Below are 26,780 nucleotides of genomic sequence, written 5' to 3'. Positions count from 1 at the left end.
GGTGTTGAAGCTAAGTAGCCAATGGTCTCGAGCGCGGGCTGAATATAGCATGCCGCCACCATCCGAGCGCGATAGGAGGCGGCAGTCGAAGTATCGGACCGGTCGAGGCACCCTGGACAATCAGCCCATCCGCAGCCCCCACTGGGGCACGGTGGCTGCTCTGGCAGTAATCAGACGGCAGCAAGCCTCACTATTGCGCTCCTAATTTCACCACTGAGGAGGCCGGTGGGCGAGGGACCGGCACGTTCGATGCACCGGCAGCGGCGGCTGTGACTGGCGCGCGGGTGTTGCGGCGATGGAGGCGACAGGCGTTGGGGCTGGGCGACACCGACTCTGATGAATGGATCGCCAAACGGCTGCAATGTGGGGCAGCATCCCTGCCCGCGGCCGGCAGCCACTAACAAACATCCGCAGCGGGCGTGCGGGCATGAATTTGTCCCCAGTGCGCCTGTACCACCTCGACAACCTGCACGCCGCGCGACGGTCCCTGATCGCTCATATACCTCTGGGCCCCGCCGCAAGCCTCTAACCCGCCCGATTCCGCCTTCTCGCACGCCTACCCCGCCAGCTACTCCACCACCTCTCCTGCCGCCGACGCCAACTCGCCCGCCATGGCTCAACACCACCCCACCTGGACGCAGTCCTACATCGAACGCGCCCTGCTGCCCGAGACCTCTCCCCTGACGGCCTATCTGCTGCGTCTCATCGCCATCAAGCGCACCAACCTGTGTCTGTCCGCCGACGTGACGTCCACCGCGGCCCTGCTCAGCCTGGCTGAGGAGGTCGGCGACTCGATATGCCTGCTCAAGACCCACGCCGACATCATCAACGACTTCAGCGACCGCACCGTCAAGCAGCTGCGCGATATTGCGAAGCGCAAGAAGTTCCTGGTCTTCGAGGACAGGAAATTTGGCGATATCGGAGGTAAACATCCACCAATTGGGCTGCCCACGCGTCGTCACGCGGCAATCTCCTTCTGAGCAAAGGTGCCATTAGCTGACATTTGTCTTCTTCTGCTTAGAGACGGTCCAGAAGCAGTACACCGGCGGCCCGCTCGCCATTGCCCGCTGGGCAGAGATCACCAATGCTCACATTTTCCCGGGCCCGGCTATTGTCTCCTCCCTCAAGGACGCCGCTTCAACCGCGATTGCCACCTTCAACCAGTCCGTGCAGACCGAGATCAGCGCCGAGCCTTCGGATTCTTCCTCTCCTGCGCATCATGCCGATCAAAGCCATCTTGAGGTTGACGAGCACGGAAACCCCGCCGACGACCGCAAGCAGAGTGTTGTCTCCATCTCGACGACCATCTCGCAGAGCATCAGCCCCCAGCCCACTCCGATTATCGAGGATGAGGGCCACCACGACGACGCTCACGAGATCTTGGAAAGGCTGGGCAGCACCCCCTTCCTGCGCGCTCTGCTGCTGCTCGCTGAAATGAGCTCTGCTGGCAATCTCATGACCGGCGCCTACACTGAGCAGTGCGTCAAGATTGCACGCCAGCAAAAGGATTTCGTCATGGGCTTCATCGCTCAGCGCTCGCTCAACACCGAGCCTGGAGACAACTTCCTTACCATGACGCCCGGCGTCAAGATTCCTCCCAAGGGGCAGGAAGGCAAGATGGGTGACGGCAAGGGTCAGCAGTACACCAGCCCTCGACAAATCGTCTACGAGCAGGGCTCCGATGTCATTATCGTCGGCCGTGGCATCATCGAGGCCGACAACAGGGCCGAGGAGGCCGAACGGTACAGGAAGGAGGCATGGGCCGCGTATGAGGAGCGCACTGCTAAGAAATGAGCTGATCACCTTCTTTCGTCAAGTTCAAAGAAGAACATCTGGTACCATCCGGTGGGATAAACGCGGACAGGCGTACAAAGTTCGCTTCGGGTGAGCTATGGCATTTTTGCCAAGCGCAAGTCTTCGCACATATACGACGATATCGTTGCAGCAGTAGCTTTATGGTTGTTGAGAGACGATACATGCTATAGCGAAAAAGGCGGGGAGGTCCGTGACGATCGAAGAGGATAAAAGGTCGACGATTGTACATTGCTCACTCGGCCATACTGTTGCTTGCAGGAGCTAATAGCAGCATCATCCTTTCTTCGGTCTAAACATGTACGGCAGAAAAAGACGCTCTTGTTAAAAAAAAAAAAAAATTCCAGTAAAGAACCCCTGAACTCGCATTCTACTTGGGTCTAGCGCTGCGCTTTGCCCTACAAGTGAGTGCACATACTCCCCCATCATCTCCATGTGAGGATTCAAGCTCAGAAGTGTGGCTGATGCGAACCAGTTCAATGCAGTCAGCCGCGAGACTGAAATCACCTTTACAAGCACCGATCTCGACCTTGACTGGAGTGTTCCTTGGGTCCTCTCACCGGAGCCGAATTGCCCTCAGTGGCTCACATAAAAGGTATTGACGTGGGGTATTTATATATGTTCGTCGCCTCGTAACGCCTTACTTTCATGCTTCTGTACAATGGCCTCTCAGATTGCTTCATGCTGCCAATTCATGCTTTTGCCTATCGCTGTGTACCGCCGCTGCTTGCCATTCTCCATGCTGCTCTCCTTCCATTTCGTATCTCTCCCGGTCTGGCCCAGAGGGAAACTCAGCCGGATTCAAAGGCGCACCAGGCACCATTTCGCCGCTAGCTTCCCTCTCACCGCCTGGGATACTCAAAGGACTATGGAGCTGGGAATCGGATTGGTACATGGGTGGTGGTGAAGATACGCTGCTATTGTGGCCTCGGCCGTCCTTTATCTCTCGTGTTGGTAGCTCGAAACCACGGAGTCGGGCTCCTTCTTCGTCGTTGCTTGGTCCGGAGCTGGCATGCTGCTGCTTTCCATGTTCTCTCCTCCGGCGGCGGAAGAGGAGAAAGGCTATAATGGATGCGAGGAGAATGGCGAAGCCGCCTACACCCACACCCACGCCAACACCTATCGCAACTGCGTTGTTTGAAGAAGAGGGAGATGAAGACGATGATGCCGTGGCACTTGCAGATGCGGTGGCCGAGGCGGCGGAGGAGCCGCTGTATGGTATGGTGGTGACGGCTTGGCCAGTCCCGTAAGAAAAGATATCGGTTGCGTTGCTGCAACAGTCGTATCCCCTCCCGCAACAGTAGGAGCCGCCCGTACCGCACGTTGCCAGGCCTTGGCCGGCGTCCAGGCTATCGGAAGCTGTGATTGGCACCTCGGTTAGCCCATGGTACATTGCATCGTTGGAGCTGGCACGAGCGATTCCGGGAAGCAAGCGACTTACATGTCAAGCATACTTGTGGACAATCAGTCGAGTTCCACGTCCGATCGGTACAGGACGAGCGGTAGACGGTGTAATCATAGGAGCGGCGAGTGTCTGGTCCCGGCTGGCAAAGGCCGCTGGAAAGGCAGATGAAGCCCGGGCCGCAGCATGGAGAAACAGCTTGATCGGGGAAACATGGGCTGCCGCTTGACTGGATGCCATTCGGAAAGAAGCAATCCCGGCTATCGTCCTTATTGCTGGTGCCCTGGGCTGCGACAAAGGTCGAGAGCAGTAGAAGCGAGAAGGCGCACATGACGAGGGCGGCAACGTGGTTGGGAAGCACTTCCTCGGGTCTCCTGAACTCGTGCTGGCTTTCTCTTCCGGCCGGCGCTTGGGCGAGGTGGCATTGCAATGGCGGGTGCGGCTCGTGGAGCGTGGAGCTGGTGGCGGGAAGGATCCGGAGGAGTATTATACAATGGCCCCCACCGGCTGAATGCCCCCGTCCAACTCCTCCACACCACACAACGATCGGCGGGCCAATCAAGACCCCGGCGGTCAGATTTTAGCAGACCACTAGACAGGTCTGCCCCGGTCATGTTGCTGAAGCCAACAATCGGCCGCCTGCACCCGCGGCCATCCCTGCTGCATCCGGCCCGACCGGCCGTGTCGCCTGCCTGTTTGAGACAGCTGTTTTATTTATTGTTGTTGGTGTCCATCTCCGTCAAGTCAAGCCCCACTGCCTCAGCCGCAGCCGCAGCCGTTGACATCAGAGACTTCGGCCATGTACTCATGCGCGCATAGCTCCCGATGCCGCCGACGATAAAAGGCGCCGCGGTCCTCCCTTCTCTTGGCACAGCAGCCCTGCGCCATGTTCCCAGTCCTGCTCACGCTCATCTCCTGCCTTGGCGCTACCTCTGCGACAGGCACCCCTGTCCGAGATGCCGACCTTCCAGCCGGATGCGGCAACGAGCTCCCAGACGGCATCGAAGTCGGTGTGTCGACCAACACAACCATTGACATCGCTGGCGTCGAGCGCCAATACCGCATTCACTTGCCGAACAGCTACGACGCGGGCAGCCCCGTGCCGCTGATTCTCTCCTACCATGGCCGCGGCAAGGACATGAAGTTCCAGGAGGAGCTGTCGCAATTCTCGAATGAATCCTACAACCCGAATGCTATTGCCGTGTATCCACAGGGCGTGCCTGTAAGTACTCCAGACGCTTGGCTTGACACGAAATGCTGACCCTGAGTCAGACCGCTGGCGGCACCCACCAATGGCTTGGAGACATTTCGGCCAACGTTTCTGTCAACAACGATATCCAATTCACTACCGAGCTCATTGCGAACTTGAGCTCCACCTACTGCATCGATCCCGCTCGAGTGTACGCTACCGGCAAATCCAACGGTGCTGGTTTCACCACTCTACTCGCATGCGACCCCGATGCTTCCCTCCAGATCGCCGCCTTCGCTCCCGTAAGCCCGGCCATCTACGAGGGGGTGCTCGGTGCACCTGATGGCGAGCTTCCTCCCTGCAAGCCTGGTCGAACCCCCATCCCGATTCTGGAGTTCCACGGCTTTGCGGATGGACAGATCGGGTACAACGGCACCTCGAAGCGCGGCGATACGGCCAACATTCCCGAGTACATGAACGACTGGGCTACCCGCGACGGCTTTGATCCGGACAAGAACAAGACGACCAACGTATGCGCCGACACGGAATTTCCGGATGCGTGGAAGCATAGTTGGGGTGACGGCGTTGTACAGCACTACAACGCATCGAATTTGGGCCACACCTGGCCTGACACGTATGAAAATGCGGATGACGGCCGCCAGACGTGTTACGATGCCACGCCCTTGATTATGGAGTTTTTCGAACGCTTCACGCTGTGAACCAGCAACAGCAAGAAGGTGTGCGGAATCTGCTAGTATGTAGCAAATGGATTCTGAAAATTTGCTATCCCCGATGTGATTCTTCTACGAGAAAAAGAATCTGAAATGAATATAGCGTGTTCCATCCAGGCGAAGCTGGTGGCAGCACTGCGCTGTTCCAATAAGAATCTGGAATGCATCGGGGTCCCCTGCGCGTTGATTTCCTCGCCATGTACGACGTATAACGATGCACGAGCAGGGGTGAGCCGATCAGCGGGCGCAGATCGTGCATCATAGGCACAGCGCGCGGCCGACGCCTTAGGAATCGGCTTGCAGCGATAAATTAATAAACAACCCGAGCTTGGAACACAGCGCGCTCGATTTCCACGTCGGGAAAAGATACGCTGAAGCATTAGAAACCCCCCCAGCGGGTGACAAACGGGAATGGCCCACCCCGCAACTGTCTTGCACAGATACTGCATCATATTCAACTAACTATTCATGTAGAAAGGGTGTATCGTCCTTGGTGAGCTTAAAAGACTTAAATCTTTTGTCTCTTGTTTAAACAGGCATGAATAATGTCATTGGTCGGAATTTCTGCCAATCAGCGCAGAGAACGCCAATACCTGCTCAAAGTGGGGATAGGTGGGACTGTGCGTCGAGCCTCGGCTTTTTTTCATGGTTGGTAAGGCGGAAGCATAGCTCCCGAGGTCACGACAAGTGTTCACTCATCGTTAAATATATTATAATCTTCGAACAGCCTCCCTATCGTATCGCACAACTTCAAGCTTCGAGGAAACATGTCTGGAATTGTCGTTACCGCCATAATCACGCCCAAGGCTGGCCAACCGGTCGATCAGGTGTGCCCCGCTTCCGCCCTCTTGACCGTTAGCAACCGCTTGCTCACCAACATTGCCAGATCGAGAAGATGCTCGCCGACCATGCTGCCTGGGTGCAGCAGAATGAGCCAGACACCCTTCGCTATGCTCTGCACAAGTCCGTTGGCGAGGGCCCGGTCGTTTTCACCATGCTCGAAACGTAGGTTGCCGCATCCATGCCAAACGTTCGGACAGATGGCTTACCCGACGACATCAGGTACAAGAACAAGGCCGCCATCGATGCCCACTCACAATCGCCCAGGTTCAAGGAATTGGGTCCACAGCTTGGCGCAATGGTGGACATGCAGCTGTACGTGTCGCAACCAGTTGGAGGATTTGAGTCCAGGACTCCGGAAAGTTCCAAGATCTAGGGAACCAATTGAATTCTCAACAATACATCTAACCCAAAACCCCTCGCATGAATGGTATAATGTGCTTTAACCTTTAACCGGGTTCTATTTCCAGTAGTAGGAAAACATGTCGATACCCATGTACTTGTCAGAGTACTTCTTCCCTTTGCCATCCCCGGCTGCCCCGGCGCAGACGATTAGGGGCAGGAAATGGTCCGCTCCTCCTCTCGGATGCATGTCATATGATCCGGGAAACTTCCTCCACTTTTCGAGCTTCTCTCGCCTCTCCTCGGACTTCTCTTCACCCACTGCATCATTGACGGCCCTGCTCCATGCATCATTCCGGCTCTTGAACGACGGTTGCTGTGCAATGCCCCCGAACAGGGCGCGTAGATTGTGCAGGGACGGAAAGCCAGAGCCGACGATAGCGACGTTGGAATCACGGAGCTTGGAGAGGGCCTGTCCCATGCGGAAATGGTCGGCGGGGTCTTCCGAGGTTAGGACAGACATCTGGACGATGGGTACGTCGGCCTTCGGATTGATCAGTAGCATGGGAACGAAAACACCGTGGTCCCAGCCTGCGCACCGTTGTCAGCCATCACAACCCGACGGATACGATGGTGTGCATGCACACCTCTGTTCTCATCAAACTCGGGCTTCAAGCCCTCGGCCCTCAAGGCTTCAGCGACCTCGTTTGCGACATCCGGGGCGCCCGGTGCGTCGTACTTCAGCTGGTAGCACTCCGGAGAGAAGCCGACGTAGTCGTAAAGAAGCGAATGTTTCCGGCCATTGGAGATGGTAGGGTTGCGTTCGGACCAATGGGCGGTAACGAGGACAATGGCACGAGGCTGGTCCGGAGTGCCCAGGTTCAGGATGGCAGGAACTCGTTCACGCATCGAGCTGGCGAGCTGTTCGTGCTCCGGATCGCCGAGGACGGGCAGTGGCCCGCCGCCATGAGAGACACAAACGACAGGAGCTCGGGGCATTTGGGCGGAAGTTTGGTTGGCGGCGAAGTGGAATGGCTGCTGGATTTCAGTCGCGGCGGCAGCGGGAAGTAACGCCCTTTTAAGAGTTGCGAGGAGCGTGGCCATGAGGAAGAACGGGGGCGAGGACCTCATATGGGGGGATCGGTGCGGGCGTGAGGCCGCTCTTTAGGTGGCAGAATAGTGCCATGTTGAGGCGGCGTATAGAGAGTGTGTGATGGGAGATCTCGTAAGCTGGTGTTTTGCTGGCAGGCGGAATTAATTCCACGGCGAAGCTGATTGGCGCGGCCCTCCTGCCCGGAGCCAGCTTTTGCCGGGGCCGAGACGGTCGGTCCCGTCGGGTCACCGGGTGTCGTTTGCAGCTTACCAACTCTCCAGCTTACCAACTCTCCTTCAGCTCGAACCTCGACGCTTCATCCGCTTCCTCACCCATGAGCTCTCTGCCCAGCTCTGTGCACTCAATGGACTTCAGCGCAGCCTGAGAGAAATAGCAGACGTATTTGAGAAGTTGCCCCGCCATGCCAGCTACTACTAAGTTAGAGAACAGGTCGATTCTGGAGCCTTTTAGCAGGTATCTAGCGTTAGGCCAGCGTCAGCCGAGAACACCGACGAGGCCGCCCTACCAACGGCTGGCAGGCACGTTGCCGACGGACATAGCACCGTCGCCTGCAATTTGCTGGATATGCTTTTCTAGCACTGCAGCCGCAGCTCCAAGGGCAGCCATCATGTTTGTGACGTATGCAGCGGCGTACGGCCTCTGACTCCGGCATACTTTTCCATGGTCTCGATTTCGCCGAACCGGCGGAGACAGGCGATCTGCTGCACCTAGTTCCTGCCTACAAAGCCATGACAGCCCTGCGGATTCAGCTGCTTGGCTTCACCCTGTCACTGCCTGCACATTGCAGCGGCAGTCGGCCCGTCCAAGCCTCAATCATGTGCCTGTCATGCCATTGCAGCTCGCACCGGCTATCGCCGTCTCGCCGTCCTCTGCGGAGGTGCGCTAAGCTGAACCCCTCACACGGCCGATCGAATGCATGCATGCGAGCTTATCCTCGACGCGCTGGAGACCCGGAGAATTGGCCTTGCTTTGGCTCGCAGCTTCCTTTCCGCTAGTCCCGCGGGGGCTCGTTAGCCTGTTGAGAAAGAGACTTCTGCATATACTTGCGTAAAAGCCCCGCTAGCCCGTCAGCCATGATGAAATCAAAACCCTAAGCCGTCCGCCCTGAACGATATCCGTTTCCCTCCTGCAGCCGTTCTTTTCATCCGTTGGTGCTTCCAGAAGTGGCACGCCTTTCCTTGTCGTCGTTCTTGTGCTTTCCGCTGCAGCCAGACACAGATGCAAGAGACCCATATCGTCCCCTAGCTTCCCTTTCTCTACTTCTAGCCCGTTCTAGCCGCCGTTTTCGCGGCACGCGCCGCGTGGCCATGGACTCCCCTGATTTGGACACCCTATTGAGGCGTGACTCCGCCTTTCTCCCAGAAGTGTGGGCATGGTTCGGGATCGGAGCTACGGTCATCATCTTACGATTCGGGGTGAGGATTCGAATGGTTGGCTTTCGAGGTTTCGCAGGCGATGACTACATCACAATATTCGTAAGTCGTTGGTTGGCCATCGTTACAACTTCTCTGACGGACCCAGACACTCGCAATGTACACATGTGACGCAGCATTCGTCGACATATGCTGTAAGTCCATGCAGTCGCCCCTCGCCACCACATTACCTGAATTCACCAAGGACAACAGCGATTCCATCGCAAGCTCTGTACACCAAGCCGTTGACTCGAAGACATAGATAGGTATGGGACGAATGTGGACGTACCTCCAGCCACAATAAACGGATTGACGGAGTCGGAACGTGGGCGGTTGAGATACGGGTCAAAGATGCAACTTGCTGCCTGGTATTCCTATACGGCCCTTATTTGGTGTATGAAAGTAAGTAACCCGATCGTGACAGACTGATACAAGCGCAGCACGGCTCTGCACCACACGAGCCGGATGCGGAAACGGGGCGACTGTTACGAGTGCGTGGGCTCGCTGGCACTGTGCTCCGGGCCTCTGGCAGTCGCGCTCGGCTTGTTTGGCTTCATTACGCCTTCGACCTCGCATGTTTCGCATTTTGGAGCTCGTCCGGATGGAAGGGGGGAGCATGACCCGGCAGAGACGTGCTGTTCTTGTTTCAGTCAAAACACTGCACTTGCACCACACTGTGCTAACCCTAGCAACAGGCTACCATGCTCTTCTTCTAGTGAGTGCGTTGGGTTGATTGGAGAATCACGCTTATTGACTTTGTACAGCAAACGCCTGACATTTGGGCTTTGGCAACACAGAGCCCTGAAATACTTGGCTTGGTTTACAGCTGCATCATATGTGGCTGTCGTACTGACGATATCGCTTGGGTGCCGACCGTACGGAAGACGCCGCGCTTGCTCATGAGGATGTTCCGCTAACTACCATTTCAGATACAACAGCAATTGGCAGGTGAGGCCTCTCCCGCCGAGCCAATGTACACTCAAGAAACAGAACTTCCTGGTGACGGTCGTCCTCAGTAAGGCAGAGTCTTTGTGCAAGGAGGTTCATCTTTGCTGACTTGGCTCAGACGTGCTGACAGACGCTGCCATACTCTGCATACCACTGCCAATGCTCAGGCAGCTGAAGGTACCTTTTTACAGGAAAGCACTGATTGCTGTGTTGTTGTGCTCTGGTTTGTTTGTCATCACGGCAGCCATCATCCGCGCAGCCGTCACCCTGGGATCTTCGCCATCCAGCATAACAATCAACCGCTGGGGGGTTCGAGAAACGATCATCGGGCTCCTGTCAATCAACGCGCCCATTCTGCGCCCGCTCCTGACGCGCAGCTTCTGGACAGGCGTGAGCGTGATCGAGACGACGGCAAACACGCCGGCGAATGCGCCAGGAGAGAACGCGCCGGGGCGGCGGCGGAAACGCATGTTCGGAAGCAAGAGCACCAGATCGGACACTGGAAGTAGCGGCACACCTAAGAAGCTTTCCAAGTCGGATAGCGCTGCTTTTGGGGTCGACACCAATGTACCGGGGTATTCGGTGAACAGCTCGTCGCAAGAGAACATGGTCGGGCGGGACGAAGAGGAGGGGATCGAGCTGGCTCCGCTTCCGGAGCGACATAGCGAGGAGGCAGGTGCTAGATTGCCGTCGGCCGACAGCATCGCGTTGCAGCCTCTCGAGAACGTCGTGTACGTAGAGCGGTCGTACGCAGTGAGGACGTCGGACGCTGAGCGCCATAGCATGGTGGCATCGGACGAACAGTGGCGCGCAATCGCTCAAAGGACGAGGACGGACATCAGCGCGGTGGGTGGGCCGTCACCCCAAATGGCATCTCCGGCCCCGCGGACTGTAAGATAGCTGAAATTCTATGAAAGCCGGACGTTTGCTGGTGTGAATAGAATGAAGTAATACTGTGGACGCGTCTTCGGTTTCCCGAGTCACGGGTGAAACCATGACGGGGACCGACGCATAGATCGTGACCGAGACAACCGCAAAGAAGATATACTCTCGGGTCGGATGTCACCATCGAGGCGAATGGGACACTCAAGAAGAGTAGAAGGCAAGGTCAAGTAGCTGGAGCCTGTCGCTGTGAGAGTATTTAGAGGACATGAATAGGCCTCTTAGCCCAAACAATGATGGACGAATAGTAGATCGCATTTTATCCAACAAGCATGTGGTATCTCGTGTGCCTCCGAAAAGATCACTCATATGAAAGGAAACATAAAACGGCCAAGAAAAAAAAAAAAAACAGAGCCCCCAAATCCACCACTACTTCTTCCCAGACTCTTCCCAATTGCCCGACAGAAAATCCAACCCTCGGACATAGCTTCTCCACTCTAGTACCTGTACACAACCCTCCTCTCCTCCACCGGACTCACATCCGGCACCTCTCCATACCCACCACTCCTTCCCTCCGGCTCGGACGAATCCTCCCCCGTCGCCCCATGCATCGTCCTATTCACATCCGCACTCTCCTGCCGGTGCAAGTAGCTCGGCGTGCTCTGAAACTCGCTACCACCGGGCCTGATCAAGTGCTCGTTGTTCCCCGCGGAGCCGTAGTGCAGCGGCTCCATCGGGTGCACCTGGTGGGTGGCAGCGGTGGTGGGAGCGGCGTGCGAGTCCCCGAACGGATCGTCTTCCGCTTCGGGAGAATAGTCGCGGGCGGCCAGCGACTGCTGCAAGCGCGGGGGTGGGTTGGGCGGGGGCGCATAGGTGTCCGCGGAATTTTCGGATAGGGGCGGATTTGCCGCGGCGGGAGGAGGACCAGGGGGAGGGGCGGCGAAGGCAGCAGGTGGTGGAGTTGGGGTCGGGGTGGACGAAGCAGTCACGTTGTTGGACGAGTTGGTGCGGCGGGCGGCGAGGTAGGCGCGTTGGTGCTTGGTGAGGGCGAGTGACAGCTGCTCGTTCGTCTCGATCAGCGTGAGCATCGTCTCGTCGTCTGCTTGCGTTGGGTCCTCGGTCGCCGTGTTGATGTAGCTCTGGACGCTGCGCTGCGCCTGCTGACACCGCTCGCCGAATTCCTTGACCAGGTCGTTGCCCCCCAGCTCCTCCGGAGGCGTGCTCTGGATCAGCTGTATCAGAAGCTTCGCGCTCGTCCGTGCCTCTTCGACCCGTGCCGCCAGCTCCGAAGGGGAGGGGAGGCCGCGCGAGCGCCGGGCGGTCTGGCCACCGTCGCTGCCAACGCCTTGTCCCGATGGTCTTCCTTGGTTGGGGTCAAACGGCGGGGCGTTGAGTGTGCGGGGGCCGTGACTGGCGCTGCTGCCATTGCTATGGACGTACTCCTTACGCCACATGTGGAACAGGGGGTTCAGGTTGGTGTCGTAGGCCTTGTCCCTCTCCAGCGCGAACAGCGTCTCCCGCAGGATCTGCTGGACGCTAGGGTCCCGTCCATTGCGGAGCAGCTCCTTGACCGTGCTGACGAACTTGGTGTCGAAGTTGCGGGTGAAGGTGGGGCCGGGGTTGTCGGTAAGAATGCGGATCAGCATAATCGAGTTGTACTGCACATGTGGCTTTCCGTAGTTGTCCTTGGACAAGAACTTGCGGATCTGGTAGGCGCAGGCTTCGGCAGCCACGGGCGAGGATTCGGCGGCGGTCACTATGTCCGGGAGGTATTGGATCTCCTCGGTCTGGCAGACAACGGTGGTCAGCTGTGGCCTGAGGGGAGTAACGCTTCAGACTTACAGAGTTGTTGGGGCCGCCAGACTCGCAAAAGAGCCGCTGCACATGCACATCAGTACCTCTGCAGGAGCATCCGGTAGAATCCTTGACATACCACACCCCTCGCGGCGTTCCCCTCAGGCGAATTCTGATCGTACGTCGGAGCATCTTCAGACGAGCCTATTGCCGGCCATCAGCAGGGCTCTCGATAGAAGAACAGCGGGGAAACTCACTGGTTCCAGGGCGTCTGCTGAGCAGGCCTTGCACCTTCTTCAGCACCATGGCGGTCCTACTCGCCCGGGGGGTTGTTGAAGGCAAGGCGGTGGCGCGAGAGCTCCGGGACAGCGAGCTCCGGGAGGCTGGCTTGCGGTAGCAGCGTGGATTGCGAAGGGCGAAGTGGAACGAACAAGGAGCAGCGCGGGGCAGTGGACAGCTCCAGGCGGTGGATGGCGGTTTATGCGGAAAAGAGGGTCGCGGCTAAGGGTCCGGTCGCTGGCGTGCCGCGCCGGTAATTGCGTAGGATGCGCGTAGCGTCGCGCGCGGTCCTGCAGTCCAGGCAACAACACTGGTAGAACGTCAAAGGCTCGTTTCCTCTTGACGGTATCCGCAAGGCTGCCACTGGGGACGAAGCGCGGGCTTGGACGGCCTTTTCAACAAATTCTAACTCCAAGACTCCCCCACACCCACCGCCCAGCACAGCCCCCCTCCGCGGCGCTCTTCTGGCGCTGCCGTTGACGCAATATCGAGGACGCGTGTACCGGAACGTGCAACGAGGCTTGGCCCCTGCTTGGTCTCGCGCGCGTCCGTTGCAAAGAGTAAGTAGCAGTAGAGTTGGCGCTGGGGAAGTCTGGGGCCTAATACGCAAGCCGATGAGGCGCGCGTCCCGCATAACCTCTCCGCTATTCTTGGCTCCCTCCGCCAAGCCTCTACGTCACCTGAGTCTTCGTCCACGGCGGATGCAATCACATGTTTGATATTCATGCCCGATAGCACAGCCCAGCTGTCGCAATCTGGCCTATTTAGCTGCTGTGCCGCTCAAGCATCGCGTATATGCCCCCAACCTTTCCTGCTATTTATCCCCGCCGCCATGTGGTCCTCTATTTTCACCTCGGTTTCTCAGGTGCACTTGTGTACATCTCGCCCAACGCCATGCTTCCGAGAGACAAAAGAAGAAAGCATACACAAAGAAAAGGCAGATATGTTTTGGTCGGAGCTCGACAAAAGAGAACGAGAAACAAGGGAATCGTTTGCGCAAAGAAATAGAAAAGCGACGGCTCAAGTGCCGTTAGAGCGGGTAGATGCTTTTGGGACCTGTACAGAAGAAGCATATCAGATGACTGCTTCCCCGAGGTAGCTGAAGTCGTTCAGGAGCTTGTCCATGTTCTCGAGCTCCGGATTCACGCCCAAGGTACTGTGCCTCCTATCCGAAAGCGGCGGCGACTCGGACCTGACTATCGTGGCCTGCGTTGAGATTTTGGTGAGAGTTACTTGCGACGAGTACTCGTCCTCCGGTAAACTATAGCCCTGGAAGCCGCTGTTGCTGAACCACGAGTTCGTCCGGGTATGCGCAATGGTAGGCAACAGCCCAGGGCTTGTTGCTGATGATGGATAGTCGACATGTGACTCTTCCACCCCATCATCCTCTACATCTTGCTCAGACCAAAACTGAAACGATTCAGACCATGCTGATGAGGCGGTGCAGGGGCTGCTGAGTACAGCCGAGTCCTCAAGCTGCGGAAGGTCAACCGTAATGTTGCTAACAGCCGAGTAGATTGACTGCGAAACATCGTCGAGAAGTGACTTGTCGTCTACACCGATTCGAGTATTGAGTGGAGGAAGCTTGAACGTGTCCGTGAAACGGTCCGTGTCCAGGAAGCTGTCGGTTGGCTCCTCCGTCAGTACTCCACCTTCCTCTTGCACTTGGTGCGATGTGGCTAGTGTCTGAGCGATTTCCTCGATCCTCGGATCGAGAGTGAGCACTGGACGCAGCTCCAAGTCCTCAATAAACCTCTCCGTTTCGGAAACGCAGCGATGGAGAGGTTCTCCCGGAGTGCCGGTCTCGAAAAACCATGTCTCTTCATCCAGTTCTTCCTCAACTCGAGACAGCCTACCGACCTTGGCGAAGCTGGAAGAATCATCGCTGGAGTGAGGCTCATCATCATCCAAGGACGTGGGCGAAGTCCAATGGCTTCCCTGTTCAAGCATCATGCTGCCCTCCCAGATGTCTGCAAACTCGGACCTTGTCGGGCTCGACTCCGGCGAAAACATGCACTCGGTTTCCCAGGGGAAATCGCCATTCAGCAAAGCGATCGTCGTGTGCTCGATCCAAGCACCGACAGTCTGGTGTGCATCCTGCATGAATCGTTCCTGCGCTTCGGTCTTGGCGATGCCATTTCGCTTCCGTAACAGGCATTCCCTGTGTTGCCAGCACGCCAATGTGGCGCCCGAGTCGGATAGCACGTCCTCTTCAAATTCGATTGCCCTGGCCTCCTTGTGACTCTGCTGTTGTCTTTGCTGTTCCGCGGGCCCCACTTGCGCCGCCACGTCGCTTTTTGACCCACCGTTGTCCCTGCATCCGCTCAGACCAGGTCCCACGATACCGGAATCATTGCGCGAACATCCTGGCTTTCTGTCCTGCGCAGTCGCCGGATCAGACCGCGCGACTGTGGCTGGCCTGCTACTGCGAAGGTTTTGGTGTCGCATTTTCTGTGCATTCGTTTTCGCAACGGTGGTGCTAACTGCACTCTTCGGACGAGCGTTGCTGTGGGAGCTGGAAGGCCGATCGAGCTGGCCATGGAAACTGTAGCTGATTCTCCGACGGGGGAAACTGTCTATGGATGCGAAGCTCTGATCGGAGCTGAGGGCAAGAGACGACCGACAAGAATCCTCGCACGAGGGGGTGGCGGGTGAGGGGAAGAATGGCGACGGTGGAGGTGAAGTCGGCTTCCTGGAGAGAGCTTCGAATTTGTTGGGCCGGGGCGTGCTGAAACGGGCATTGGGGTCCATGGTGAATGCTGGAGTCAGAGGCGGTGCTGGCGGATACTCGAGGTCGAAGTCATCTGATGTTTCTTCGTAAGGCACTTCGAGAATGTTGACACACTCGCCCAGCAACAGAGAGCAGGTTGTCGTGGAAGGCATGGATTCATCGTGGTACTCATATACACCGTCCAGCATGTACTGCGCACAAGTCAGGGAGTGCAAGGTGGAAGGAGCAGGCCAGAAACTCACGTAATACCAGTAGGTGCCTCCCATTTTCAACCCGCCCTCCCTCTTTTCAGGACGACACTGGTTCTCGCCGTCGCAAATGATGTCTTTGAAGGTAAAGATACCACACCACTGGCGAGAGCTCCTCCTCTGATCCCGCTCCATCCGGTAGGAATGCGTGAAATTGTCCCATGATCCCAGCAGTTCAACTGACCGGACACCGGCCGGGACATCACTGCAGCAGGGTGAGCCAAGGCGGCGGGAAGAGCAAAGGGTGGACGTACATCCTGAAGGTGAAGAGCGTAGTGGAAGCCTGATCCACCATGTTTTGGGGCATCAGCCTCCCCTGGGGGAGAAGACGGGTTCTAAAGCAAGACGGAGCTGGCGAAAGCTGGGGCCGGGGCTTGCGCCATTGATATCGAGCAGCCAGTCAATCTGGATGGAACGAGCAGTGAGGGCCGGACAAGGCCAATGCCTGTAGTGCGTCTCAGCGCAGAGGGGGCAGCCAGCGGCTGACTGGGGGGCGGAAGCTCGGCAGATGATTGGGCTAGCGTGTAGAGACCATCGGTTCAGCCACAGCTTAGCACGCAGGTCAACCCAGGAGGGAAGGGGTTGGCGAGCAGGGGCGGAGCGGCGTGTATAAATAAAAATGGCGGGAGAGCAGCAGGTAGGGCGCCAGGTCACGCTTGGGCCATTTGCGTGGTTGGAATGAGATGACAGGCCGGCGTCTTGTGCGTGCTCGAGGACGGCGGGAGGTGGAGCCGCTAGCAGCCGGGCTGACCGTTCGACCGGGCAGCTTGTTTTGCCTTCTGACCTCAGCGTCGCGCAGCTGGGCGTGGCGGAGCCAGCAGCAGCCGGCGGGGAAGGCGCATGGCGGCGGGCGGCGGGCAAACCGGGCGGCGTGCGAGAGAGGCAAGCCGTGGTTGACAGCAGCACCATCATCATCGTGGGAGCTGTGGCTGCTCATTTCCTGCGCCCCACCGCAACCACGCGCCGGCTGAGCTCGCACTCAGCTGCCGTCGGCCACGAGGGCGCATGTCCCTGTGTCCCTGTTGGAAGCCTACCGTCGACGTCGGCCCAACCCCAGCGCGTTTCATTTCCCTGCGCGGCGACAGGCCAATCGCTGCTCGGCCGGGGCGGCGCCGATCAAACTTGGATCTTGTTCTCTTCGCTGCTGCACCATCACATCGCTGCTTGTCGGAGCAACCGGCTGCAGCGACGTCACACCGGTGTGGGTAACTGCCAGGTCACGCCCCGCCCATCGCCCCTGGCCGACGTGCTGAAACCAGAGCGCCTAGCGAGCCCTGTGTGGAAGAGATTGATGGACGACGCCTGCGCACGGCCACAGTCGGAAAAGAAAAAACCACCCTCACGGCTTCTGCCTTCCATCCCACCTGCGCACGACGCAATGCAACGAGAATTTGCTGTCGAAGCCCTGTGGAAGCCCTAGCAGAAGGACGCAAACTACGGCGTTCGGCAGCACCACGAACCACTCGCTCCCCACCATCACATGTCTGGACCCAATGGCGGCAGTGCCCGCTATCGCGCAGCACATCTCTGCTTGCTCGCGGAGGAAGCGCAACCTGCTGACTCCAGGCAAGGGCGCGTCAGCCAGCCGTGGCGTCTGCGTGTCGTGGCACGCTGCGGCCCGCATCATCGCCTATCAACACCATGTCTTCCGCAAGGGTAGAATACAATCGAAGTAGGGTACCTGCATGCAGCCCACGGCGCAGCGAAGCGAGGAGCCCGCTTTCCGAGCACTTTCTTACCGCAACGGGGAATCGCTGGCCGGGGACGATAACGAATTCGCCTTGAGGCTAGCCCGAACCATCCACCCGTCCCACTGCCGCCTGCCGTGCTCCACAGACCCTTGCTCCAGGGTCCATCTCACAGTATTGTACAGCTGCATTTCGCATCAAAGCCGGCTACGCGCAATCCACGTTCGCCCGTACAACCGGCTCGCTGCATATCAACGCGTCAACTCGGATGTCATGCCTCGGCCCGCCCCTATGAGAAGGCGATAACCAGAAGCACATGTACGGGTCTGCCTGCTCGGTAGCACCCCCTTCTAGCAAACCAGCCAAGGCCATGTCATAACTGTTCCCGTCACACCTACTAGCAACTTGAAGTATGTCGCATTTGTCGGAAGATTTAAAAGTTCTCTTCAAGCTTGCCAACGTATTCCGGCCGCCCCTATAACGGCTTAGGGTAGAAAGTGACTTCCCTTTCCCATGCTTCTCAGCCGCATGCTTCTGTTCACCGAGTCCCCGGTATCCTTTTGAAGAAAGATCTAGGACGGCCACTAGAGCAGAAGTACCGTCCTGCGGAAATGGAAGACATGGATCGAAAAGCGGTGATGTCTCAATGGATTGTCACATATGATTCACTAGACGATGGCAAGGAAAGAGGTTATGGATGGATGCATTTATCAGGTTCCTACGACCTCGACACCCCAGCATCTTCCGACGACGTGGATAAATGAGAAGCCTCGTATCGCCCGTAGGGCTGCAAGCCATGATCGACTGCAAAGGAAAAGCGAGATTTCCGTCAATAAAGTTTCTGCGATGGAGTGATTCGGATCTACTCCCGCTGAGCGCAACGCGCGGTGATCACTGGTCCCCGCAGCGAAATTAAGCCCAGGAAGCTTTCTCAGCCCCGCCCCGGGCAACCTCGCACTTTCCCACGCAGATTGGGCGGATTGTAGATTCTGCTCTTCTCTGACTTCGAACGTCGCGACGAAATGAACCGGCGGAGAAGAAGAAAATCCCATCTTCCTGCCCCCGCCACTGTCGAACGTCGCGACGAGATTGCCCCTCATCAAAGTCTGCGCGCCACGACAGCCAATCACCCAGTCACCCCCCACAAACGCATCCAGAATAAGATGAGTTTAAGGTTAATCGAGAGCGTCCATTCTGCGAAAGCAAGCAAAAAGCAAGACGAGATGAGAGACGTCGAATCAAAAGCCCCGTTTCCGTTCACCATTGAACGTCGCAGCAAAATGAAGCGTCATCAAACAGATGCAGCGACCCCACGGGCTGAAAATGATCACGGCTTTGCATTTCTTTTCGCTCGACAATCAGCCGAAAACGAACAAGAGCCGGTAGTCAGGTCGACATCTCGTTCGTCCAACGTCGCGAACAAGATTAATGCCTTGTCGGAATGAGGTTTTCGCAACGAGGCTGTTTGCTTTCAATTTCAAGAACCCCACCGCGAACAGCGTGCTGAGATTGCCACCGCTACCTGCCAGTCATCACCAGCCAACCGCATTATTAGCAGGCAAAGAAGAATGCACCACCGCTTCCTCAAAGCAGACAAACAAAACTCAAAGAAGCATTTCGACGATTCATGTGCTACGGCCAGAAAGCAAAAAAAGCAAAATGGATATCTTGGGAAAGAGCAAAAAAAAAAAAACCAAACAGAAACCAGACCCCCATTAAGCTATGGGAACGCCTCCCCATTTCCATTTGCGTGTCCCGTTCCTCGTGTATGCCCCTCCATGTCACAGAACCCCTCGCCATGCTCAAATCAACGAATAAACACAAGTCGCCCGATGACGACAATGACCAAAACAGAAACCCGGTACTCGCTGGAAAGGCTCAATGTGCAATGAAGAGAGATCTATGCGCAAAGGATGAATGGTGCCGTCCCTGTCGCTATGCAAAAGGAAAAAGAACAACACCCATGCAAACCGGTCATAAACCGAAGTGGAACGAAGAAAAGAATCTTCAGTGGAAGCCAGCGTAATACGCGACTACCGTCAGGGAAAACTCGAAGAAAGGTCTATAGTGCAAAGTAAAAGTCCGTGCTGAATACGCCTGCCGCGTCGTCGTTCCACGGTAGTTTGAGCTGTAAGCACCGCAGATATCCAGGTGCGGAAGAGAGATGTAGGATCTGCTTGAGCGCGGCCGTTGGATGAGGCAAGAAGCAAGTTCATGCCGAATAGTCCTTGTCGTCGCCTTAGTACCGCAGCTTTCCGAGCAAAGAGAAGCAGTACGCGCACTCGCGCTCAGATTTCATCTAGAAGCTGTTAACGATCACTAGCGCTCTGAACCGCACAACACCGTCGGGATCACCACTTACCTGGATCATATACACCCTCGCCTTCGTAGCCGCCACACCTCCAATAGCTGGGATACCTCCAACTTCCCCGTTCATGCCCACAGTATCTTCCCACACACTGACCGCGATACCAGTGCGCGCGACTCTTTCGAAGCAAGTCTCACTCAGGGTCACGTCCAGTAGCGTTTCGCTTTTCGTCTTGCCAAGCACAACTATACGCTTTTCCGTCTCTGGGTTCCGTTGACCAGGAGATCCTGGGCCCTGTCTGACGTATGGGTTCGCATTCGGTGATGCCGGCGGCGATGGGCGCATGACGGAGAGCCTGGCGGCGCCCATGTCGCGCCATTTCTGCTGAGACTCTCGCGCGTACAATCTGATTTTTGTGTTCAGGATACCAAGCGGCATTCCCTGGGAATCAAGCATCGGATCGTCTGAGTTTTGCGTGCGTGGCGAGGTGCCGGAGCTCGTTTCAACCTCGCCGGTTAGTGAATCCGTGCTGCGGCTATGGCTGTCCTGGTTAGACGAATACAGGCTACCTCTACCATTGAAGAGCTTGCCGCTAGCACCGAAGCGCTTAAGGGCGGAAAAAGCGCTGCCGATAGTGTTGACACTGCTGCCGGTGCCTGCGGACGTGCTCAGCGCACGAGTGGACTTGGCACGGTAACTGTTCCTGCGACCGAGGCTACCCCACCAGCTGCTGCCTCCCTCGGTGCTTCCTTCAGTACGCTCGGCATTGCGGCGGTCCATGGCAGCGGCCCAGGTGTCCTCGGCGTACGGACCGCGAGCATTTTGAAGGGCTATGTAAGTCGGGTTGTTGATGCGCGCCTGGTTGATCATGTTGTAGAGAGCCTCGCACTCCTCGGAAGAGCGCGCACGGAACATGATGTGGGCACTTGTCCGGATCCTAGAATTGGGGGTGGGTGGGGAGCGGATAGAGATGTCAAGCGCCGTTCCTCGCCTAAGGGGCACAAGAGGTGTGAGTTCAAGCGCGATAAGTGGCCGTCTGCTCTTCTCCTCTTCGGAGACGGTGTCTTGGGAATGCTCAGGACCCATCTCGAACGCTTCAATCAGGCCCGGCGTGATGACGATGCTGCACTCATCAGGATGAAGGAGATCCCACATGCCATTGTCAGACCAAGCGAAGATGTTCGCCACAAGTTTTGTTGGCTTAGCAGAAGTGGGCGGAACGGTCCTGTACGGGCCCTGGGACGCGGATTGAGAAGGGGTCAAAGTAGACGTTCCAGGCGCATATTCCGACTGCGGCGGTGAATTTTCAGGGAATTGGTGGTTCTGGTTCATCGGAGGCAACGGCCCAAGCGGTGCGACATCGTCGGCCTCGAGGTCGTCCTCGGATGACTCGGAATAGGAGGAGCCGACATCATCAGAGAAGGACAATTCGCTGTCCTCAGAAGACTCGCTGCATGTGGAAGGCTGGTACTCATGCTTGAGCGGAGACGAGGTACGTCTGTGACTCCGGAAGCCCGGAGCAGGTGGACTGAGGTTTGGTACTGGTGACACCTTCAACTGTGGGGTTGGACTGACAGAGCGGTGCGGCGGGGGAGCAGGTGGTGCATCTTCTGTTTCTGGCAACATCTCCTTCGCACGCATCTCCTCGTCACTCGTCGGAGCCTCGGGCTGGCTAGATTTGCGAAGTTTCGGGATGGAGGGGAGTTCAGTCGAAGGAACAGAAGATGTACGCCTCTGGGTCGGAGGTCGCGTAGGCTTTCGCTGAGGTAGCGGGGCATCCTCCTCGTCAGAATACTCGCTGTCGCTGAGGTCTTCCGGTTCCGAAGGAGGATACCACACCGTGTAGTTGCTCTTCCCGCCTCTTTCCGTGGACTCACTTATATATGAACTTGCCGTATACGAGCTCCCAGTCTGGGACGAGGACACAGTTGTGGCGTACGAAGGCTCAGAGTGCAATGTTGGCCGTGACGTCTGCTCTTCTGGGGTCCACGATGCTTGGTCCGAGCTCGAATCCCTGGAAGACCTGGATGGCCGGGGATCACCCCGCGAATATCTCTTGGCCTTTGACCGCTTCAGCGTCGGAGTGGTCGGGCTCTCAGCCGCAGCCATCGCATCGGTCCAAGTGCTAGATGAAATATGCAGGGGCGGCAGACGCGTTTTGCGTGGTGTGAGATCCCCATCTTCGCTGCTGAGCACAGAACTTCCGGGCGTCTCTGGCGAAATAGGCCTTGACTTGTCCGGAGTCGCGTGGCTCCATCTCTTTGCTGACCCGCCTGCTCTTTCTCCCATTGGTATTTCGATCTCGCGGGGGCTGGGGGTCCTACTCTTGATTGGAGGAGTAGATCCAGTGACAGCTGATAACAAGGAGGAAGATTCATGGCTGCTCGTCGGACGTGCAGCTGGTTTCTCGCGGAAGCTCAGGCCCCTCGAAACCTTGTGAGGGACGGGCACGAGTCCCAGCATCTGGACCCATTCAAAGCCGACCTCTTCGTCGTTGGTCCGCAAAGTAAGCAGTTCACGCCATTCTTCTCCGCCAGAACTATTACCGCGGATCATGACGACGATTTCGCCCTTGAGCTCGCCATTACGGGCCGAAACGCGGGCGATTTGGATAGGTGGGAAGAAGAGCCAGCGGCCGGTGTTGTCAACTTCGCAAAGTAGGAGGTCTCCGCCGCTTCCGCGTCCAGGTGCGTCATCGCGGATGAGTAGCTCAACCCTGCAGTCGACTTCTTGTCCGCTGGAATGCAGCAGTGTCATGTCGAAATAGTCCCTTGCGCGCACGCATCGAGTGGCATCGATGCTAACGCCAGATAGAGGGGCCAGACTGCGCGGATCCCTTGCCCTTGTAGGGTCTATGCTGCTCGCAGCTTCATCCTCCAGTCGGGCTCTTTCCTCGTTTGATCGCTTTCTGGCTTGAATAACCAGATCCTGGTACCTGGCCGCGAGGTCGTTGGCCCGGTCAGATGGCTTGAGGATGTTGACACCCTTGAGAGTTTTGGCAAGGTACTTGAGGCGCACTAGTGGACGTTTGAGAAGGAACGCTACGTCGACTCTTTCACCATCGCCGTCGACGACATAACCTTCATCATTGCACGGCATGCCTGCGTCAATGGTCGACTCTGCATCTGCGTCGTCGTCCTCGGCCTTCTTAGGCTTATCCTCCTCGCTTGCAGGCGCAAGATTCACGACTACGTCTTGGAAGCCCAATCTCCAGGACTTGACGTAATCGGTGTAAACTCTTGTTGCACTTTGTGCCCATGAAAGAAGAGCCTCCGGTTCCTCTTTTGGAATGCGTTTGTGCAGAGTCTTCAGCCTCTCCAGTGCAACCCCCATCTCGACAATCGGTTTCGTGATCTTTGCGCTCTCTCCTCCAGTGCCCGTCTTGCTGAAGAGCCCGGCTGTTACAGCAGACTCCGACTTGGACAATACACAAGTCAGGAGGACTGGGATAACTCCGTCCACAAGTGTACGCAGTTCACGCATGTACTTCACCTCATCCGACTGCAGCTCTCTCATCAAATCGCCCATTGTTGCGGTGGCCAGCTTGCTCTTGTTGGTCCGAATACTGCGTGCGGAGACGATACTCTTGCTCTTCGAATTTGCACGCTCTGGCATCGAAAGGACTGAAATGAGGTCACCGTGTGTAGCAAGTCGCCGCCTGGTGCTGTTCCTGCTCCGAGTGCTCATGCCAGTCATTCCAGTCATAATCGACATAGCGTCTGCTGGCTTTCCAGAGTCGTCGGCGGGGGGGTCATCTTTGATGGCGTCGTCGGGATGAATTGTATTGTCAGACCCTTGAGAAACCGTGCGTGAAGTCTTCCGCTTAGAATCGAATGTGTCCACCGAAGCAATCGTTGATAGTTTCCTGCCAGTGGTTGGGAACCCGCGCTTCACAGAATTACGGGGGCGGGGAGTGACGTCGTGGAAATCAGCAGCCGATGGATCGACAGACGATGTTGCAACGGAAGAGATAGCCTCGTCCTCTGGAATGGTTGCCGGCAACAGGGAGGGACGGGCTTTCGATGACGATTCCGACTTGCGCCGAGCTGGCCTTCGCTTGAGCGATGACGTATTGGAAACCGTTGTAGATTCGTCATACTCGACCGTGATGAGGTTCTCGTCCTCATGCGAGGGAGTAAGCGATGGTTTCCTAGGTCTGTCGTCCGACAAGACCGAGTCGTCTTGGCCCTCGTGGTTTCTACGCGACTTCCTTCTCCTGTGGCTCCCATGACGTGAAGACGGCGACTCGTAAGGCTTTCCAGAGTCCTTTTCGCCACGTTTATCCTCGGTAACCACCGTCGAAGACAGCACTGTCGAGCCCTCCGTACTTGAAGATGAACGCCGCGAGGTTTTTCTTCTCTCCTTATTCTTGTCATCCTTGCCCTCGACGAAAGGATCCGGCGTTCCTGAGAGCCATGCTTCTACTCGACTCCCGAACACCTTTTCGCCGGGCGTGTCCGGGTTGTCGGCTGGGGTTGGCGTACCGGGTTGAGGCGTGACAGGTGCAGACTGAGTAGCGGTCGGCTTGTCAGCGGACCCAGGGGAAAGAGCCCTGTGGGATTTTCGCCGGCTCGCCCTCCTCTCCACAGTTCGGTCCCCGTCGAGAGGTAGGCTTGAGACGTCGTCTCTAGACTCGGTGGGCCGCCTCCTCATCCTTCGCCTCCTCCGGAGTTCGTCTTCTGAACGAGCACCGGGTGCTGACGCTGCGCCTGGGCTTCGGTCCCGCTTTCTTTCCTCGTCGCCGTAAACGCTTTTAGTTTTGCGGACAGACCTTCTCTTCGGTGGAGTATCCTCGAAGACTTCTCCGCGAGCTAGCGCCTCATGTTTCTTAATGGCGTCCTTCACGCGGTTGCTGCTTGAAGGCGGCTCGTACGACAGTACTCGGGGAATGAAGCTGTCCACCCTTCCGCTCGCCGCTCGAGCTGCTGGAGGTTGCTCCGGCAGCTCGTCTTCGTCACTACTCTTTGACACCGTTGACTTACGTCGCCTCCGCACAGCGGCAACTCTGGTACCGTCCGGTGCGAAAACAGGTTTAGGCAGGATCGGGATCTTGGGCGGACTCTTCTTAGGCTCCTCCTTCTTTGGCTCCTCCTTAGGAGGCTCCACATCCTTCTTCTTCGGTTCTTCCTCCTTCTTTTTAGGCTCCTCTTTCTTCTCCTCCGGCTTTGGCACCTGGATTTTCTTAACAGCCGGCCGCACCCAGCCGGTAGGCTTGTTTTCCTTTGGCGGCGACCGGCTTTTGCGCCAGTGACTGTCGCTGATGACTCGCTTCTTCGGCGTCACGGCAGCCTGCATCTCCTGATCAAGCTCATTGCCCTTCATGATCTTAATCGGCGAGGGTGACTTCGCTGGGGCTCTTGCATGGGCCTTCACAACCGGCGGATCCTTCTCTTTCGCCTCGGCGTCAGCTGCGTCAGCAGCAGCAGCGGGAACCGGTTCGGCCGCCTCCTTTGGTCCCTCGTCCTTATCCGCTTCCTTAGGAGTTGCCGCTTCCTTGGGCGTTGCCGCTTCCTTGGGCGTTGCCGCTCCTTTTGGCGTTGTCGCACCCTTCGGTGTTGTCGCACCCTTCGGTGTTGTCGCACCCTTCGGTGTTGTCGCACCCTTCGGCGTTGCCACTTTTTTGGGCGTTGCCGTTTTTTTGGGCGCTGCCATTTCCTTGGGAGTAGCTGGAGAGGCTTTGGCAGCCTCCGGCGCGTCAGGCTCGGCGATGGTGATGGAGCCGCCGCCCGCGGCTTGCCATTTCTCGATCTTCGCTTTTATCTTCGCATTATCGATGGGACCGGGACCCTTGCCCAAGACGAACGGGGACTTGGCGGGCTTCTTGTCGGCGGGCGTTGCGGATTTGCTCTTCGGAGTCGCCGGCGTGGTCATGGGTGTCTGTGTCGGGCAGCGCGCACATCGAGGGGCTGGACTTTAGCTTTCGAATCCACACACAAAAAGAAAACTGCGAGGGTGGGTGGTCAGGAGGAGGCGGGTGGTTGTTCTGGCTTGTGACCGGAGAAGATGGTGTGCAGATGCTGACAGCAGGGCCAGAAAGGCTGGAGCTGGCGGTGGGCCTTCCTTACCTTGCAGCAAGCCTCATGGGCCTGGATACCACGTCAGAGGGATGTCTAGAGAACCGGGCAGCCCGCTCACAGCGGAACTTCCATAAACGAGCGGGAAGGAAGCGGGAGGTGGCTGCAGTCGCAGCGCCTGTCGGCGTGCTTAGCTAGCTCGAATCGCGGTTTGTTGGTTGCGCGGGCTTGCTGCAAGCAAGTTGCGTGGTGCAAAGTGTGGGACTGCGGACTGGGGACTGGGCCGCTTGTGAGGTGCGCTGCAGGCCTGCGCGAATCGATGATCGCGCCCGAGCTTCCTGGAGATGTGCTGAAACGGGGCGTGCAGGCGTCGGTTCCCGGTCGGGGCTTGCTTGTGGTTGATGTTGACGCTGCCCGCGTTATGTTTACTGCCTGGCCGCCGCGTTGTTTGCGCCCGATAGCTCTGGCCAGCGGCCCATGCTTGTGAAGATCTGTCTCGCGCGACTTGCCTTGCCCGTGCGCAGCCTACCAGCGCCCAACGCCTCACCGCCGCCTGCTTCCAAAGCTTCTGTGAGAAGGGCCAAGCTGTCCACGCGCCAGCAGCCACGCGGCGCGCAGTCGCGTGCCGCGTCCACGTTCCGGCAGCCCGTCGACATTCTTTTGCTTTGGGCACTGAGGGCTCAGCCACTGATCAGCAGCAGCTATCGACGGATCTACGTACCGAGACGCCATGCACGGGCTCAGGACTGCTCTCCCTCTCCCGAGACGGTGGTCAGAACGCGCTCGGAAATCTCAGGCAACATAATGCTTCACTTCAAAACCACATCCGCTACTCGCCGACGAATGTTGACCGGTTTCATCTCCCGGGATAAGCCTGGCTTGGCGCCTGGCATCTTGTTTTCTTCCCAACTCAGGGGCGGGCCAATTGGCTTTCATTGCCGTCATTCCACTACTGCGTCATCGTGCTACAAAAAGCGGGTGCGACGCACAATTTGGAGGGGCTGTGCCATCTTCTCCAATGTTGTTAAAGATATAAATTCCTTTCT

General features: G+C 57.3%; 7 protein-coding genes across 7 annotated transcripts; 3 read left to right on the top strand and 4 right to left on the bottom strand.

The window, feature by feature from the left end:
• Positions 1-611: 611 nt before the first annotated feature.
• On the top strand, positions 612-1,794 carry URA3_2 (orotidine 5'-phosphate decarboxylase; the record flags this gene model as incomplete). The annotated part of the gene is made up of 2 exons (XM_066776760.1): positions 612-924; positions 1,022-1,794. 2 exons carry the CDS (start codon positions 612-614, stop codon positions 1,792-1,794), a joined length of 1,086 nt encoding a protein of 361 aa, XP_066632602.1.
• Positions 1,795-4,100: 2,306 nt separating this feature from the next.
• SLS55_005309 (uncharacterized protein) lies at positions 4,101-5,122 on the top strand (the record flags this gene model as incomplete). Its single annotated transcript, XM_066776759.1, has 2 exons — positions 4,101-4,436; positions 4,487-5,122. 2 exons carry the CDS (start codon positions 4,101-4,103, stop codon positions 5,120-5,122), a joined length of 972 nt encoding a protein of 323 aa, XP_066632601.1.
• Positions 5,123-5,901: 779 nt separating this feature from the next.
• Positions 5,902-6,350, top strand: SLS55_005308 (uncharacterized protein; the record flags this gene model as incomplete). The annotated part of the gene is made up of 3 exons (XM_066776758.1): positions 5,902-5,961; positions 6,021-6,139; positions 6,197-6,350. The coding sequence occupies 3 exons, from the start codon at positions 5,902-5,904 to the stop codon at positions 6,348-6,350; spliced, it is 333 nt and encodes a 110-aa protein (XP_066632600.1).
• An 84-nt stretch (positions 6,351-6,434) lies between these two features.
• On the bottom strand, positions 6,435-7,447 carry SLS55_005307 (uncharacterized protein; the record flags this gene model as incomplete). The annotated part of the gene is made up of 2 exons (XM_066776757.1): positions 6,435-6,907; positions 6,964-7,447. 2 exons carry the CDS (start codon positions 7,445-7,447, stop codon positions 6,435-6,437), a joined length of 957 nt encoding a protein of 318 aa, XP_066632599.1.
• A 3,722-nt stretch (positions 7,448-11,169) lies between these two features.
• On the bottom strand, positions 11,170-12,772 carry SLS55_005306 (uncharacterized protein; the record flags this gene model as incomplete). The annotated part of the gene is made up of 4 exons (XM_066776756.1): positions 11,170-12,459; positions 12,515-12,550; positions 12,606-12,670; positions 12,724-12,772. The coding sequence occupies 4 exons, from the start codon at positions 12,770-12,772 to the stop codon at positions 11,170-11,172; spliced, it is 1,440 nt and encodes a 479-aa protein (XP_066632598.1).
• A 1,047-nt stretch (positions 12,773-13,819) lies between these two features.
• On the bottom strand, positions 13,820-15,859 carry SLS55_005305 (uncharacterized protein; the record flags this gene model as incomplete). Its single annotated transcript, XM_066776755.1, has 2 exons — positions 13,820-15,059; positions 15,534-15,859. 2 exons carry the CDS (start codon positions 15,857-15,859, stop codon positions 13,820-13,822), a joined length of 1,566 nt encoding a protein of 521 aa, XP_066632597.1.
• A 3,852-nt stretch (positions 15,860-19,711) lies between these two features.
• On the bottom strand, positions 19,712-25,591 carry SLS55_005304 (uncharacterized protein; the record flags this gene model as incomplete). The annotated part of the gene is made up of 1 exon (XM_066776754.1): positions 19,712-25,591. One exon carries the CDS (start codon positions 25,589-25,591, stop codon positions 19,712-19,714), a length of 5,880 nt encoding a protein of 1,959 aa, XP_066632596.1.
• Between the last annotated feature and the right edge of the window lie 1,189 nt (positions 25,592-26,780).

The sequence above is a fragment of the Diplodia seriata genome, assembly GCF_021436955.1.
Source record: "Diplodia seriata strain FDS-637 chromosome Unknown scaffold_5, whole genome shotgun sequence".
Classification (NCBI taxonomy): Eukaryota; Fungi; Ascomycota; class Dothideomycetes; order Botryosphaeriales; family Botryosphaeriaceae; genus Diplodia; species Diplodia seriata.
The sequence above is the reverse complement of the archived record's forward strand: the minus strand, read 5'-3'. Positions and strand labels throughout refer to the sequence as shown.